The following is a 17,711-nucleotide window of genomic DNA, read 5'->3' as shown; positions in this document are numbered from 1 at the left end:
AGCGGAGAGGTAAAAGTGTTGGCAAGCGAGAAGATAAATCAGAAAGAATGCGAGGTGGTGTACAAGAAGGGTGCCAGAAAATTTATATGAAAGAGTAGAAAAGGTAGGGATGGTTATTTATGAATGAGGTACTTGAAATGTTTAGAGAAAGACTGTTGAAGGTTGTAGAATTAGTAGTAGGATAAAAGAGGAAGTTCAGCAAAGGAGTGGGGAAGAATATAGACTATGTAAGTGGAAAGTTAAGAAGCTGATACAGGAAAACAGAGAAAGAGTAACTGAAATTTTTTGAAGAAAGTTGAATGAGAAGTTTAGGGAAACTAAGATATTGTACGGGAAGGAAGTGAAAAAGGAAAAAGGTGAATGATTAAAGTGGAAATGTTAATTTGAGAAGTATGAAAGGGAAGTTGCTGAATCAAAAGGAAATGAAAGGTAGATGGAAAGAGTAATTTAGAGAACTGATGAATATCATAGGTGAGGCACCGGTTGTTACATGCATGGTTATGGAGGATGGAAGGAAATTGATACAAGTGAAGGGGCCTATGGCAAGACAGAGGTGGAAAGGGCAATAATGAGGTTGAAGGTAGGAAAAGCACCCTGTGTGGATGGGGTTATGGCTGAAATATTGAAGTATCGAGGAGAAAATAAAGTGGATGCATCTGAGCCGTCATTTATGATAATTTCTTATAGTTTCCTGTACCATTTTTGTAATGAGCTATCTGAATTGTATGGGTAGGGAATTTCATTCTCACGAGGCTGCATCACTTTAATATTCAATGCTATCATGCAACTTTTTAAATTTTTATATGCTGTCCCCATTTATCATGCATTCATGTGTTTCAGAGTTCATCCATCACTCTTTTAAAAGCACTTAACATCTTTTCTTACAAGTTTCTGGCATAACTTCAGGCTATGACCTCAGGTTGTTTTATTCATACATAATTCGATTATTTTTTAAAGGTTGTCACCAGGTCATCCTCCACCCTTCTAACATCTACTTAGGTTAAAGTTAAGGTCCTTAGCTTTTCCCTGTAACTCAGGTCTCTTATTTCCGGTTTCAACTTTGTTGCTCTCCTCTGGTCCTTCTCTGTTAGCTTTTTGCACTTCCTTAATTGGGGTTACATGAAAAAAACATATGCATTCTGATTTAGGCCACGTGTATAATGAGAACAACTAGCTGAATATCAAGATAGACTTGAACTTGAGTGCGTCTCAAATATTGGCAAGGAAACTGGCAACAAGTTAGGGACGATGTTGATTCCCCCTAAGTCCCTGTGGTACACAGATTCTTGCTGCTTATTTTCCCCTAAATAATATTCATAACATATCCTACTTAGACCCATCCTCATTACATTTGCTCGGGTGGACTTTATCAGCCATATATCAGACCAACTTTCTGGTCTAAGGTCCCATTGTAGTTTGTTGTAACTATACCCGTAGAGTTTTAACTGGAATATCTGGTGTCATTAAGCTGGGGTGCATCAACATTCTGTCCTTATGGTTTTCATCATCCATTTGTTAAAGACAACACTCATTATAACGTAAATTTAACCTCTGACATGAAAGATGTATGTGTGCGTTTGATCATCCTTTTTGAGTTATTGAAAATTTTCCCTTGACATGTGGCTAATGTTGGAAGTCATTCTTTCTTAGCGTTGACTGGGGTTTGGGAAAGTAAGAGTTTTGGAGGATTTGTGGGTGTGGTTTTTGTGTGTGTGTGGGGGGGGGGGGCTTGTTTGAGGATAAATAGGAACTGGGAAGTACAGAAAAAGTATGACTCTCTGGATACAGTTACTATTTTGCTATGCCTGATCCGCTACCTGACCGATGGTGTCAATAGAAAAAAAGCATGTTAATATAATGTATGATCTGTGCCCTTAAACAGTTTTATTTTTCTATATTGTTGACATTTAGCGGCACGCGGGGGAACGTAATATTGTTCCACCCTGCCAAACACTCAGCATTCTGCTGCAACCTGAACCGGGAGGCCTTGACGTGGTACGTTAACCTACGCTGGATATATGGCCACATGTTAAATAGGACTAACGGCCATTGTCAGATATATATGAGATGGAAAACGACTTGTCATAATTAATCTCTTTCCCTCGTACGTAATATAATTTTACATTGATGCCATCAGAGTCAGCTAGATTAATAAAGAGGGTTGTAAAATGGGGTACGCATTATTTTTGTGCATCTTAAATTAGAGTACCATGATATGCTTGCGAAGCTGGAATGAATGGAGAACTCAGCATGTATACAGTTGCAAGAGTTTACATATCCTCAAGAAAATCACATTTATTACAAAATAAGCAGGTAAAACTGTAAAACATAATTAAAACACAAATGAACTTCGAAATTGGAATCACTTGAAACACACGGTATTAAGGCCTGGTAAATAATTTTTGTCAGATTCTCTGCTTGTATATTTGGAAAAATATCCATAGATTGTTCACTTCAATATTATCTTTTGTTGAGTATTTTCATAATCAAATAAGAGAGAGATGATGACGAGAAAAGGAAATATTATCAACGTGGTCCTTAGCAGAGGGTCGTGTGCAGCGCGGCGGCGCCACAGCTCGGCCAATCAGAGGCGACAGCGACTAAGCCAATCAGCGTCGGCGTCGCCAGATGAAGCAACATCATAGTGAGCGGGGAAGAACGACGCTCTGGAATTTTGGATATTTTTGTGTGTACCCGCTTTCTCAAACGCCCAGGATCAGTTTATTTTAATTATTTAACCACCACAAACTTCAGCCATGGCTGATACACGTAAGTAAAGTGATTATTAGTGTTTAATGTGTTTGTTTTATCAGCCGGAATGTGACCGCGTTCCTAAGGGAAGTGGTAGCCATTTTGTGCCTTGGAAATATTTTATATGGAATTTTTGCGTAAAACCTTAAGAATTGCCTTGCTAGCTCCATTAGATACGCTCCATAGACTCTTTTTGTAGGTGTATATGCTCGATTTGCTTACTATTGTATAAAGTACCCTCAATGTATTTTCGGCGGGAAGTATGGGGTGCGGCACGTGATCACGCGTTTTTTCATGGGTTTTTCTTTTGTTCAGAAGTAGATTCTTTTGGGATTTTTTTTCTGTTGAAAACATAAATTTGATATAAAACATTAAGTGGGTATTATGCAGACATTGGTCAATAGAAGAATTATATTGGAAAAAGTGAAGCGGTCTAATCGGCAAAATAAAGAAATTTATCAGGAAGCAGACACATTTTGAATATCGTCGATTTTAGCGAATGTATTTAACATATTGTAGTGTTGGTACAGTGTGGGTAGTCAGTATAGTTGTAACACTTATTCTCGGTATATTAAGTATCCCCCCCCCCCTACATATTGGGCAGAATATTGAAACGGAGAAATTGTAGGGTCAAACCACATACCACTGGATGTTTATTGTATAAGAAAAATTGCGGTACGACATCGGGAAAATCAGATTGGCAGGGATGTCCTTAGTAACCCCAGAGTAATTTGTGAAAGTCCTTTGAGCGTAGTGTGTGCCCAGTGAACTGAATCCATCTTCATTCTGTGTTGAGGAAAGCATTACTCAACCTAACGTGATTATACAGTCTCACAACCTAACTAAATTAACCTGACTACATAATCTAGTTTACCAAACGAAATTTAAAGTAAACTAGATTATCAGTATGGGCGGGTACATGGAAAAGGAATTCGACAGATAAATGCGCAACACTTTGTGTGGGTAAAGACAGGAACACAGATTACAAACTGGACAATATTACCATTGGTAAAACAGAATGCGAAAGATTTAGGGGTACTGTTGAGCAAGGATCTTAAGCCCAGGCAACAATGTATTAAAGTGTATAAGGCTGATTGGATGTTAGGGTTCTTTCATAGGACTGTTAGCAATAAAACTCATTGAATATTATTACAACTTTATCTTGCATTGGTGAGTCCATCTGGATTATGTGATAGTTTTGGGCTCCATATCCTTCAGGTGATAGAGGACAGAGGTGACTGACAAAAATATCCCTAGAATTTGAAACCTCACCTTTGAAGAAAGGTTAAAAAGACTGAATTTACTCTCATTTAAGAGGAGGGCTAGAGGGGATGGATTGAAGTTTTTGAATGGGTGAAGGGCATTAATTGTGGTAACATGAATATAGTTCTTAGCATGGCGGCTTTGGATAGGACAAGAAATAATGTATTTGAATCAGAAAAAAAATAGGTTCAGGTTGGATATGGGTAAATATTGGTTCGGAAATAGGGTAGTAGATTTATGGAACAAGCTGCCGAGTACTGTAGTGGTAGCTAGGTCCTTAGGTAGCTTTAAATGAAGTTTGGATGTGTGTATGGGTTCATGCGGTTGGTTATAGGGTGGACAGACTCAGGACCTGCCTAGCATGGGCCAATAGGCCTCTTGCAGTGTCATCACTTACGTTCTTAACTAACTTGTCTCACCCCTGTTGAACCTAATAACCTTGCTCTTATTCACACTACTCTCAACTTTCTTCTTTCATACACTTTTTTAAAATCACTCGCCAACCTCAGCAGTTTCTCCCTTAAATTCGCCACCAGTGCTGTATCATTGGTGGCCAACTGACATGCTTCCCAGACCCTGTCATCCCCAACAGACTGTGTACTCACCCCTTTTCAAAACTCGCATTTACCTGCCTAACCACCCTATCCATGAACAAATTAAATGACCTTGGGAACTTTATACACCCCTGCCACAGACTTTCCTTCACTTGGAACCAGTCACTCTCATTTCTTCCTACTCTACACATGTCTTACACCCTTAATGAAAACTTCTGCTTCCAGCAGCTTACCTCCCACACCATATACTCTTTAAGACCTTCCACAAAGCATCAACCCTATCATATACCTTCTTCAGATCCATTTATGCTTCATGCAGATCCATCTGTATTTCTCACACGTTCTTTAAAGCAGACACCTGATCCACACATTCTCTACCACTTCTGAAACCACGCTGCACCCCCCATCTGATGTGCTGTACATGCCTTGACTCATTCAGTACCCTCCCATACAATTTTCCAGGAAAACTCAAACTTATTCCTCTACAATGGCACTATAGATCTGCCAGTCCTCAGGCACTTCACCATGATCCATTCATACATTGAATATCCCTACCAATAATCAACAACAATATATATATATATATATATATATATATATATATATATATATATATATATATTTTTTTTTTTTTTTTTTTTATACTTTGTCGCTGTCTCCCGCGTTTGCGAGGTAGCGCAAGGAAACAGACGAAAGAAATGGCCCAACCCCCCCCCCCATACACAAGTACATACACACGTCCACACACGCAAATATACATACCTACACAGCTTTCCATGGTTTACCCCGGACGCTTCACATGCCTTGATTCAATCCACTGACAGCACGTCAACCCCGGTATACCACATCGATCCAATTCACTCTATTCCTTGCCCTCCTTTCACCCTCCTGCATGTTTAGGCCCCGATCACACAAAATCCTTTTCACTCCGTCCTTCCACCTCCAATTTGGTCTCCCTCTTCTCCTCGTTCCCTCCACCTCCGACACATATATCCTCTTGGTCAATCTTTCCTCACTCATTCTCTCCATGTGCCCAAACCATTTCAAAACACCCTGTTCTGCTCTCTCAACCACGCTCTTTTTATTTCCACACATCTCTCTTACCCTTACGTTACTTACTCGATCAAACCACCCCACACCACACATTGTCCTCAAACACCTCATTTCCAGCACATCCATCCTCCTGCGCACAACTCCATCCATAGCCCACGCCTCGCAACCATACAGCATTGTTGGAACCACTATTCCTTCAAACATACATGTGTATGGGGGGGGGGGGTTGGGCCATTTCTTTCGTCTGTTTCCTTGCGCTACCTCGCAAACGCGGGAGACAGCGACAAAGTATAATAAAAAAAATAAAAAAAGATATCCTTACCAATAATCAACAACACAGTCACCTCCTTTTTTGTTAAATGCATTTGTAATACCATCCAATCCTGCTGCCTTTCTATTTTTCATCTGCAAGGCTTTCTTTCACCTCATCTCTCCTAACCAAACCATTCCCTGACTCTCATTTTGCACACCTTCCGACTAAAACACCCTACATCTGCCACTCTTATCATCAAACACATTGAGTTGACCTTCAAAATACTCGCTAATCTCCTCACTTCATCACTACCTGTTATCGCTTTCCCCTTTCCCCCTTCAGTGATGTTCCCATCTGTTCTCTTGTTTTATGCACATTATTTACCTCCTTTCAAAAAAACTTTTTATCTCTAAAGATTAATGGTACTCTCTCGCCCCAACTCTCATTTGCCCTCATTTTCAACCTGTTTACTTTCCCTCTTGACCTGCTGCTTTCTTTTCTACATCTCCCAGTCATTTGCACTCCTTCTTAAGTATTGCCCAAACACCTCCCTTTTCTCTTTCACTAACCTTCATCCCACCACACTGCCTATTCTAATCTTCCCACCTTTTTTATGCCACATGCATCTTTTGCACATGCCATCACTGCTTCCCTAAATGCATTCCATTCCTCACCCACTCCCCCTCTTGTCATTGTCTCACCTTTTGCCAATCTATACTCCTCTCCTGGTACCTCCATACACAAGTCTCCTTTTCAAGCTGACCTACTCTCACCACTCATCTCCCCAAAATTCTCTTCTTTTTTGAAAACCTCTACAAAGTTTCACCTTCACCTCCACAAGTGATCAGACATCCCTCCAGCTGCCACTCTCAGCATGTTAACATCCAAAATTCTCTTACACGCCTTTCAGAAGTCTATTTTACATTTCTCTCAACATGTAATCTAATAATGCCGTTTGACCATCTCTCCTACTCGCATACATAAAGTTATGTATATCTCTTTTTAAACCATGCATTCCCAATCACCAGTCTTTTTCAACACAAATCCACAAGCTCTTCACCATTTCCATTCACAACACTGAATACCCATTGTACACCAATTATACCTTCAGCTGCTACATTACTCATCTTCGCACTTAAATCGCCCATCATTGATATCCGGTCTCGTGCATCAAAGCTGGTGGCTGACACACTCACTCAGCTGCTCCCAAAATGCTTGCCTTTTATGATATTTCTTCTCATTACCAGGTGCATAGGCACCAGTAATCACCCATCTCTCTCCATCCTCTTTCAGTTTTACCCTCACCAATCTATAATTTACTTACACTCTTTCACACACTTCCACAACTCCTGCTTCAGTAGTGCTACTCCTTCCTTTGCTCTTGCCCTTTCACCAACCCCTGACTTCACTCCCAAGACTTTTCCAAACTATTCTTCCCTTTACTCTTGAGCTTTGTTTTTCACTCAGAGCCAGAACATCCAGATTTCCTTCCTCAAACATACTACTTATCTCTCCTTTCTTATCATGGTTACATCCACACACTTTCAGACACCCCAATCTGAGCCTTCAAGGAGGATGAGCACTTTCTGCTTGACTCCTGTTTCCTCTTTTAGAAATGGAAACACATTACTATGTTAGCCATTTATTAGGAGCGGTAACAACTGTCCTCCTGTAGTTTGACAGTAATCATATGTATAATCGAAAAAGTATTTCGATGTGGCAACTCACTTCTGTGATGGATACTGGATGGGGTGGACGAGGACAGGGGGATATGCCGGTAGTAGCGTAAAATTTTGGAGCATATCAACCCTCACATGCTCAGTTATTTTAGTTACTGTACATATAAATGTTTCAGTACATATATGTGTATGGTATTACAGTGGAATTTAAGAAAGTGTGTTTATGTTGATTGGTTACTTTTGTGTTTTCATTGCATTCAAGATCATGTTGAGGTGTCTAAGGATTGACAGAATGCAGATAAAGTGCCATTGTATGAAGGCAAGGGGGACAAAATTCATTTAATTTCACAGGTACAGGTTTGTTGGGTGTACCTGGTAAGTTGTAGGGAAGAGTGGTGATTCAGAGGGTGGTAGATATCACAAAACTTCTGATTGGGATTATTGGGAATCGCAGTGCATTGCCAGGATTGTGACATATATGAATTTATTGAAAGAATATGAATGTTGTAGAAGGCATTTCGAATATATGATTTGGGAGGAAAACCAGAAGAAGCAGAGGAATTTTTATTGAGAAAGTAAGGCTTGTATTCACTTAGATTGAGACAAGGGTAATTGGTCCAAAGTGAAGGTGGGTCTGCTACAGGGTTGTGTGATGTCACCATGGCTGTTTAACCTATTTATGGATTGGGTGTTGAGGGATTTAAATGTAAGGAGATTAGCCATCTCTTTGCTGATTACACAATGCTGATAGGAGATTGTAGTGAGAACCTGTGCTTGTCTTGAGTTTTGGAATTAGAAGCGGGTTATTGCTGCTAATAATTTCATGTAAGCTGCTTGATTGTTCTGTGGCACCTTAGCATTTTGCTTTGAGGGCTTTTATGTGTTCTCAGAAGAGGGCAAACTGTTGAAATTGCATTATTCACACAGAATTAAATAAGATTCTTGTAATGAAACATTGCATCATTCACATGGAATTTAAGAATGCATAGAACATACCAACATGCCTAAAATGTATTGAAATTATATTTGAACATTTTCTTATTTACATTGTTGGCTCCATTCATGGACTAAAGTCCACATCAAGGCTGAGCGTTATTGAAATATTGAGGGGATTATGAAAGGGAAAGTGTTTATAAATTTTGGAGGAAAAGAAAAACTTGTCTTAAAATGTGTCTGGTCATAGTTATTGCTAAAGACATGAGAAGGTAGAGGCTTCCAAAGCTTTAATGTATAGGGAAAGAAACTTGTCAAAACGGCTCGCCTTTGAGTTGCCAGTGACTACACAGTAATCGTGTGATGCAGCGGCTTGCCTAGTATTGCGTGGGCTAGCTCATGGTGGGGGCATACAAGCAGCCAGCTCTAATAATTCTTCTGAATCTTTAAAATTTAAAAGAAATCATGATTTTCACTTGAGATATCTTGACTATAATATTTGAATGGTAACACATTTGTAATGAAAATATTTGTTGATATCCTCAGTGGTCTTCAACCAGTATAAAATATTGAATGAGATATGATCAATTACAGTTTGGCTATATTTTTAGCATTAATTTATTAACTGCTATTATTGACTATAGATTGAATTTATAAAATGGTTTTTCAGATCCTTTATTTTTTTTATTATCCTTTTGAAACCCTGACAGAAACAACTGATCTTCCAGAATATAATTATAGTGGAGGCTACACAAGTGGAGGTGGTAGCGGTGGTAGCAGTGGTGGTGCTGCTGGTAGCTATGGGGGTTACAGCAATGCTACAGCTGCTCCCCCTCCAGCTTCCACTTACACACAGCCACAATATGGTGGATATTCAGCACCACCACCTCAGGGCTACTCACAAAGCCAGACTCCTTATGCTGCACCTCCTTCCTATGGTGCCCCTCCTCCCCAAGGTGAGTAACTTGTACGGACTGAAGTCCCATGCATTCCTATTCGTTTCAGAACATGCTTATTACATCATGGCTGTGTGACTTCAGTTACACAGGTGCACAATACTTAATGAACACAAAGAATAATTGGTCTTCATGAAGTAGGAGTAAAGTGACTGAGGTTAAGCTACTACTGCCAGGTGGGAGCACATACAGTGGGTATGGGATGCAGCAGCAAACGCAGCCACCAGTTCAACCAGCGGCAGGTACTGGAGGATACAGCAGTTATGGTGGACAGTCACAAGGGTATGAACAGAATAGTAACTACCAGTCAGGGAGCTATGGCCAGCCACCAACCAGCACCTATGGTGGCCAGCAAGGCAATACCTATGGTAGTCAGCCTAGTACTAACTACTCAACCCTTCCACCCCAAGGAAACTATGGAGGCCCACCACCACCACCACCACCACCACAGGGAAGCTATGGGGGTCCACCATCAGGAAGTTATGGGGGGCCTCAAGGCCCAAACTATGGTGCACCACCACCACCATCTAATGGAAATTATGGTGGTCAGGGTGGTGGATACAACAGTAAGTTGTGTTTCTTTTGTCTCTCTCTCTCTATTTTTCAGGAATTGGCACTGACTAGACTGATTACTGACTGACATCATTGTGGACATTTAGTAAATGGTTGATATTCATTCCTTTCAGTTGACAGAATTCATCATTGGTAAACACAGTTGAGCACATGGAACATTTGAATTGGTATTGCCATCAGTGATATTTTGATTTAAAAAAAAAATACTGTGTCTAGTTAATTTGCTGCCATTCACATGTTACATGTGTGCCTTACAAGTAAGGCAATACATCATTAGAATTCTTGCATTGTTCATTGTTTGGAAGATTGTATTATGACTAATAAATTTTAATATAAATGGTACAATCTGTCCATCCATGCAGCTGTAGCATTGTTTGGTTTTGGACTCTTGTCAGTGAGGCTGTTGAGAAGTTGCTAGTGACACTCAAAAGGTTGAGCCCTGAGGTTGTGGGCCAGCATTATTGTGTGTACTAATGCTGACTGCTGAACTTTTCAAGGTGGTCTAGGCATGGCTCCCCCCCAGTCTGCCCCTCCAGGGTTTGGTGGCATGTACGGGCATCCCAACAACCAGCTCTCGGCCCCCACTAATAGGTAAGTTGAACCACAACTAGGCCACTTAGAGGGTGTTGATAAGTCTTTATAGTTTTGTTAATAGAATTCAGTTCAACTGAGGCATAAAGAAGATGGTTGCACTGTGAAATCTTGTCAGGAATGAAACTGGAGTACTATTTTTATTGCACATGATAATGGTATGGTGTGTATTTGAAGTAAATGGTCAAGATGAATTTGGTTACTGGTCACTCAGGGAAATCGTGGAACTTTGTTTAATTTGGGTTGCAAATCTGGTTTACAAATAACTTTTGAAAAGTTTGTACATGTTATAAATACTTAATATATTTTTAGTTTTCCTGACAGGTTATTGGTATCCCAATGTAAGAGTGGGAACTGACGAGAAATGAAGAGTTGGTATATGTATATTGTGTGTATTAAATTAAAGTGGTGCTTATGCTGATAACATATGAAGATAATTATGAAATTGAGATATAAATGTGAAAATTAGTGCCCAGAAATGGTATTTGTGGAGTATATAGTAAGAGTATAAAGTTGGATCGTAAAAGTTGCTTTGATAAATGGTGTTACAGATATAGTCCACTAAAGTTGATGCTTGGCATTGGTATAAATGCATATTAGTTCTCAAGGAAATAATGTGTTCAGTGAAATTTTAGGCAGGGTATTTCCAATACAAATGTGTATACTGAAAATTTTTCTTGTGTAAGGCATAAAGTCACAATTGAGTGTACTAAGTATTGGAGGTCAGTGAAGACGAGAAAAGTGTGATCTGTGTGATGAGAGTAACAGCGTGGTGTGGCCAGGCAGTGGGTAGCAGGAAGAAACCCGAGTAACCCTGTTGAGGACACCAACAACCTTCCCTTGATGTCTCCTCGCCTGTAAATCAAGCTTGACTTTATTAGACTTTCAGGTCGAGATAATATACTGCCAGGCAACAGTTTGGTCTTCATGTGGTAATTGCACATGAATGATCATGCAAGCTTCCAGTCTCCAGTTTAACAAGACATACAGTTGCATGAATGTATTAATCATGTATGCATTGGAATGCTTGTTACTCTGGTTTTCATGCAAATATCATAGACCTGACTGACTGTTTTGACCGTTTGACTGTTTGACAAATTGACAGCATCGTGCCAACAGAGCTGCCGATCTCAAAAGTGTCTTCTTACAGGCGGGATCAAGGGAGAGGTTATAACAAAGGTAACAGCACCTACAGGTGCTTGTGGTTTTTTTGTCAGTTTTGCAAATGCAGGCCACCTTGGGTGAAGATCTCCCTTAAACCAGTATCATGTTTTGGTGCTCCAAGTGTGATTTTTGCCTAAGGAATGCACTATTATCTTAAAAAGAACCGTTGCATTCACGTATTTGCATGATAACCACTAGACTAAGAAATAATGGTTCACTTAAGACTGTGGTGTGGTCTGTGTCATTGCATATCCTCAATTGTATGAAGGCATCTGAGTACTGTGGATATACTGATATAAATATTATCTTAACTTAAGACCTTTGGAATATTGAGGATAAGCATATATGTTCTTAGGGTTCTTCAAGTGTACTGTTAAGATATCACACAGGCACTTTGTTACCATGGGCCATACACAGTGTATGCCTTCTTGCGATCATGTGGTACTTTGAGCCCATTTGTACTAGGTTAGTAAGACCAAGGTACAGTGAACCCAAGTTAGTAGGGCCAAGGTACAGTTAAATGGAATCCGTATTACTGAAGCTAGCAAGTCTTTAAGTTGTAGACATTGTGTTCATCAAAAATGGGTTCTTCCATTGAAAATGGTAAAAATGGGTCTTAAGATGGTGCTCCTCATGGTGTGTAAAGAATGTGTTAAGGGTTCCACTCAAAGGTATGACTTTAAGATATTTGGGGAAGTTCTATTGGTGTAGATATAAAAGCGGTATACACATATATATATATACATATTTATATATATATTTTTTATATATATATATATATATTTTTTTTTTAATGATATGGTTGGCTTATCTTGGGGTATTCTTAAGGTAAATCAATCGACAGTGTTCTGAATTTATAAATGGGTCAGTTCTTGGTGTGAAGCATTTCATCTCATTTTCATATTTTGATTTCGGTTTTGAAGGTTAAAAACTGTTGGTATGTATAGTCTGCTAATCCTTAACATATAATTTTGGTTTTTGAGCAGATTAATAACATTAGTGCCCATTAATGGATACTATCCATAGGTAATATTGGGTGTCGTCTGTGATGAATGGTATTGAATATGAGTAAGTTGTGCCAGATAAAGAGTATTTGCTCAAGTGTTTAAAAAATGGGAAGGTTGTGAAAGCACAATGCCATAGCAGTAAGCTTTATTAAGATGGTTTTTTAATGGTTGTTGTTAATGGTGTGAGCAAAAATAGGGAGGGAATGAAGATACATCCCGATTAAATATGGCTATGAATACAAACTTGTGTGGTGCTTGTCGTACACCTACAGGTATGCGTTAAGTTTTTCGGTGTATTGAAGCAAATACCTGTTGTCAGTGTGTGTACAGGGGTTTAGTTCATGAATATTTCCAGAAGCAGAAGAACCCTTCTAGGTGGGCAGTGACACTTGGTAATCAGTAGCAATAAGTAACTCTGCTTTACTTTGCATATTACTTTGGATAACACAAGCTATAATTAGGTATATAAATATAGATACTGCTCATTTGCACTTGCAGACAGTTAGTTTCCATGAATTTTGCATTTGATCTGTATGCCAGTTTTTCTTTAGAAATGGATGGTGCATGTTTGTCAATATTACTTCAGAATTTACTTTTTCATGGCAAGATTTATTGATATTTGGATGGAGACTACGTGTTCAAGTACCCATTCTGAATAAATTGACCAGCATGAACTCATTCCAATATTTTTCAAAGTTTAATATGGTGAACTAATTCTTTTATATGTCGATGTGCAGAAGATAGCAGTGGGAACTACGGGGGGAGCCGCTTTGACAATGACAACCGTGGAGGCAGCAGCGATCGCTTTCGTGGAGATTCTTCAGATTTAGTGATGCAAGAGGACACAATTTTTGTCTCGGGCATGCCTCCAAATGCAACTGAAGATAACATCAAAGATCACTTTGGTTCAATTGGAGTCATTAAGGTGAGATAAAGCATGAAAAAAATAAGTAATACAGGTGTAATGGATTATTGCATTAATGCAAAAGTAATGAATTTATAGTGTTCAGTTATGTAATGTTAAAAGGTATATGATTTTACATTTTCAATGATACATGTTGATATTTTAGATTGATAAGAAGACACAACGCCCTAAGATATGGATGTACAAGGATAAAGCTACTGGACGCATGAAGGGAGAATGCACAGTCACGTTTGATGATCCCTTTACTGCGAAGTCAGCAATACAGTGGTTTGATGGAAAACCATTTTTGGGTCGCAATATCAAGGTATGAATGTTTTAGTTGTTCATTGTTGTATTTTACAAACGCCAATTAATTTAACAATCACAAATGTGTTGGATGTATAGCATGTTACGTAGGGTTACATAGGTTCAGCATCTTTTTCGCATTTCATCAGGTTCAATTAGCAGAAAGGCCAAAAAGCAGTTATGAGCGTGGGCGAGGAGGTTTTGGTGGTGATAGTGGTGACCGAGGTGGTGGTGGCAGTCGAGGCCGTGGTGGAGGTGATAGGGGTTTTGATCGCCGTGGTGGCCCCCCTGGACGTGGTGGTGGAGACCGGGATGGCCATGATGGTCCCCCAAGCGGTGGTAGAGGTATGTTGTGGTATCCAGTTAAGTCTTAAATGATTTTTACAATGGGATTAGTTATAATACTTTTTTGTATTTTTGTAACCATTTCCTTTTTAACTAGGGCGAGCAGGGGATTGGAGATGTCCCGTGCCAAGCTGTGGCAACAACAACTTTGCCTGGCGTAATAACTGTAATCGTTGCAATGAACCAAAGCCTGCTGGAGCAGGCGGTGATAGTGGTTAGTCTTCGGCTTTTGTTTTATGTTGCATGAAAATGTCCATTTATAAGGTGTTGCCTTGAAGCACTCGCTGTGTACAAAGTATTGCAGTGAAGTACTACTACCAGACAATGGCCTTGATGTTATTGTTTTTAGTTGGGGCCAGTGTATTTTTCTTGAATTATGATTTAAGTTGATACATGCCTGTACCCCATCATGATTTTATATACTTGAAGGTTTGTTTATGGAATAAGATGTTGCTTTTCAGAGTGGTGATACAAAGAACTTCATTATTTCAGATGGTGGCGGTGGTGGTGGTGGTGGGGGATTCAGAGGTGGCTTCCGTGGTCGTGGAGACCGTGGAGGATTTAGAGGACGTGGTGGTGATCGTGGGGGAAGGGGTGGTTTCAGAGGCCGTGGTGGCTACGGAGATCGTGATGGAGGTGGCCCAATGAAGGGGTTTGTATAATTTGTATTTTAAAACCAGTTGGGGGAACCTGAGTAGTAGGATGTATTAACTTAATCATTTATGCTCAACAGTTTTTTTATGCAGTTTCTCAAACTTTTTTGTTTGTTTGCTATTTTCCCTTATTACATATGTGTATTGTAAAGGGATGTTTCCTACTTTTACAACCCTTTAAATATATGTTGTCATTGAATATGCCTTCCTTCAGTTTATTCCCTTCCTTCAACATCCTTGTAGTATGAAGTTACTTCCATGCATCATTTTAACAATTTTCCAGCTTCATTTCATGTTGTGTTCTCAGTTCAGTCCCTATATCATGTCTATTCTTAGATATGTTTAAAAACTGAAGGTCATCCCTCTCACTTTCCTCTTCCAAGATGGGCGAATTTAAAACCTCTAGGTTTTCCTTATAAATTGGCTTTCTTAAAATCTTTTGCCATCATTGCTGCTGTCTGTTAGACCACCTGTGTTAGCTGTTTGTGCTTCTTAGGTGCGGTGACCATATTTAACCTTATTTTATTTTTTTTTGCCCTATGTATGATATGAGCACACTGCATGCAACTGTTATTGATCGCTGTACCACTCTTTCAAAAATTCTTTATATCTTTACTGACGCTGGGTTACTATGGGTTACTATCATGGTCAGAGAAACAGAGGGAACTCTGTCTTAGTCCTAATAACGTCTATTTTGCAAAATATAAGAGGTTTGAAACCCTTAGGAATACAAACCCTGTGCTTTTCAGTTTATGGACACTGCAAAACATAATGAACAAGAGTGTGGTCTTGCACTTTGCACAATCTGCAACTGGTATTGATCACTTTACCACTGTATTTTCTTATCCCTCACTGGCACTGTGTAGGTTATCACTGTTCAGTCTGTGAATCACCTCCCAGAGGTATCTGCACCCTAGAAGTATGGAGAATGAGGTTTGCACTAATCTCTTGTGCATTTAGTACTTTGTATAGTCTGGAGGAACACTGCCAGTGAGATTTGGATAACTTTTAATGGAGGTACATATCATCCTTCTGGCTTCGAAGGACATCAAGTAGTTGCGGGTCTCCCTCTTTCTGATCAGATTCTTTAGCTGTGAGATTGGGCACAACAACCAGTAGAGGATCTCATCTTTTGCTGCTCCACATGCCATGAGCCTGTTGGCATCCTCATTCCTGTTAATGTCACAGTGGAGAGGGGCCCATATGAAATGCACCCTCAACCCCTGCAACACAGTCATGAGTTTCCATTAGATGGCTTGTATGATCAGCTAATTCTTGGGGGTATCTCCTAGTATTGATTGCAGAGGGAAGTGTCAGGTGCCCTCTCCTTTGCTATATCTGTATAACTTTTTCTCCCCCAAAGGATCAATTTCATTAATTTATACAAATTTCCTTTGAGAATCAAATCAGTCTGCAATCAAGATAAATCAGTATTGATGTATTATCTTTTGACTATTTTCTTTTGCAGTGATCGTGGCCCAGGAAGATCTCGACCTTACTAAGTATGGATCAATGTCCAGTGCAGTGTGTGAAATGGCCTATCCTCTAGAAAATTATATTGAAATTAGTTCCTTGGAGATTTAAATACTGCAAAACAAACCTGGAAAGAAAGGTTAATATTAATGCACTTTTCGTAAACTGAAGACTGTGTGAATGGCATATTAAATTATACTACCTATGGGTATCTACAGTTGAAGGTACAAAATCAAAGGTATAGTGTTAAGATGCAGTGTGTGTGTAGATACTGTTAATGTGGCATTGGAATAGGCAATTCTATTTGAAGCAGAGTGATTGAGGTGAAAGTGACAATATTTTTTAGGATTTCATGTTAATGGTGGATTCTCCTTGAAGTTTTCCTTAATGTATCAATAAAAATACAATGTGAATTAACTTTTTATTTCCCTTTTTTGGTTTATTAAATGCCACTGTGCAATAAACTTTAGCATACCCGCAGTCTTTAGAAGTTGAGGATATTGGTAAACAAAGGGATTTCTTAAGGTTTTTCAATGATAGAGTGTGGTTGAGAGAGCAGAAGAGGGTGTTTGAAATGGCTTGGTCACATGGAGAGAATGAGTGAGGAAAGATTGACAAAGAGGATATAGGTGTCAGAAGTGGAGGGAATGAGAAGTGGGAGACCAAATTGGAGGTGGAAAGGATTTTGAGTGATCGGGGCCTGAACATGCAGGAGGGTGAAAGGTGTGCAAGGAATAGAGTTAATTGGAACGATGTTGTATATTGGGGTGGGCGTGCTGTCAATGGATTGAATCAGGGCATGTGAAGCATCTGGGGTAAACCATGGAAAGTTTTGTGGGGCCTGGATATGGAAAGGGAACTGTGGTTTCGGTGCGTTGTACATGACAGCTAGAGATCGAGTGTGAACGAATGAGGCCTGTGTTGTCTTTTCCTAGTACTACCCTGCACACATGTGGGGGGAGGGGGGTTGTCATTTCATGTGTGGCAAGGTGGCGACGGGAATGAATAAGGGCAGACTATGAATTGCGTACATGTGTATATATGTATATTTGTGTGTGTGTATATATATGTATTCGTTGAGGTTTATAGGTATGTATATGTGTGTGTGTGTATATATATATATATATATATGTTTATGGATGGGGTTGTTAGGGAGGTAAATGCAAGAGTTTTGGAAAGAGGGGCAAGTATGAAGTCTGTTGGGGATGAGAGAGCTTGGGAAGTGAGTCAGTTGTTGTTCGCTGATGATACAG

At 39.6% G+C, this 17,711-nt stretch overlaps 1 protein-coding gene across 7 annotated transcripts; it reads left to right on the top strand.

The window, feature by feature from the left end:
- Positions 1 to 2,598: 2,598 nt before the first annotated feature.
- LOC139750736 (uncharacterized) lies at positions 2,599 to 16,871 on the top strand. Of its 7 annotated transcripts, none has more exons than XM_071665430.1 (11): positions 2,606 to 2,769; positions 9,215 to 9,442; positions 9,619 to 10,008; positions 10,513 to 10,606; positions 11,757 to 11,785; positions 13,515 to 13,702; positions 13,848 to 14,006; positions 14,137 to 14,332; positions 14,430 to 14,546; positions 14,825 to 14,984; positions 16,454 to 16,871. In XM_071665430.1, exons 1-11 carry the CDS (start codon positions 2,757 to 2,759, stop codon positions 16,485 to 16,487), a joined length of 1,608 nt encoding a protein of 535 aa, XP_071521531.1. In that variant the 5' UTR covers positions 2,606 to 2,756; the 3' UTR covers positions 16,488 to 16,871. The 7 variants fall into 7 exon arrangements, with proteins under 7 accessions (XP_071521532.1, XP_071521531.1, XP_071521535.1 ...); XM_071665434.1 differs by having other exon boundaries at positions 9,197 to 9,442; positions 9,853 to 10,008; XM_071665428.1 differs by having other exon boundaries at positions 9,197 to 9,442; positions 14,439 to 14,546.
- The last annotated feature ends 840 nt before the right edge of the window (positions 16,872 to 17,711 follow it).

Source organism: Panulirus ornatus, chromosome 10 (assembly GCF_036320965.1).
Source record: "Panulirus ornatus isolate Po-2019 chromosome 10, ASM3632096v1, whole genome shotgun sequence".
NCBI classification, from domain to species: domain Eukaryota; kingdom Metazoa; phylum Arthropoda; class Malacostraca; order Decapoda; family Palinuridae; genus Panulirus; species Panulirus ornatus.
Note: the sequence above shows the minus strand (reverse complement) of the source record. Positions and strands in the feature narration are given on the sequence as shown.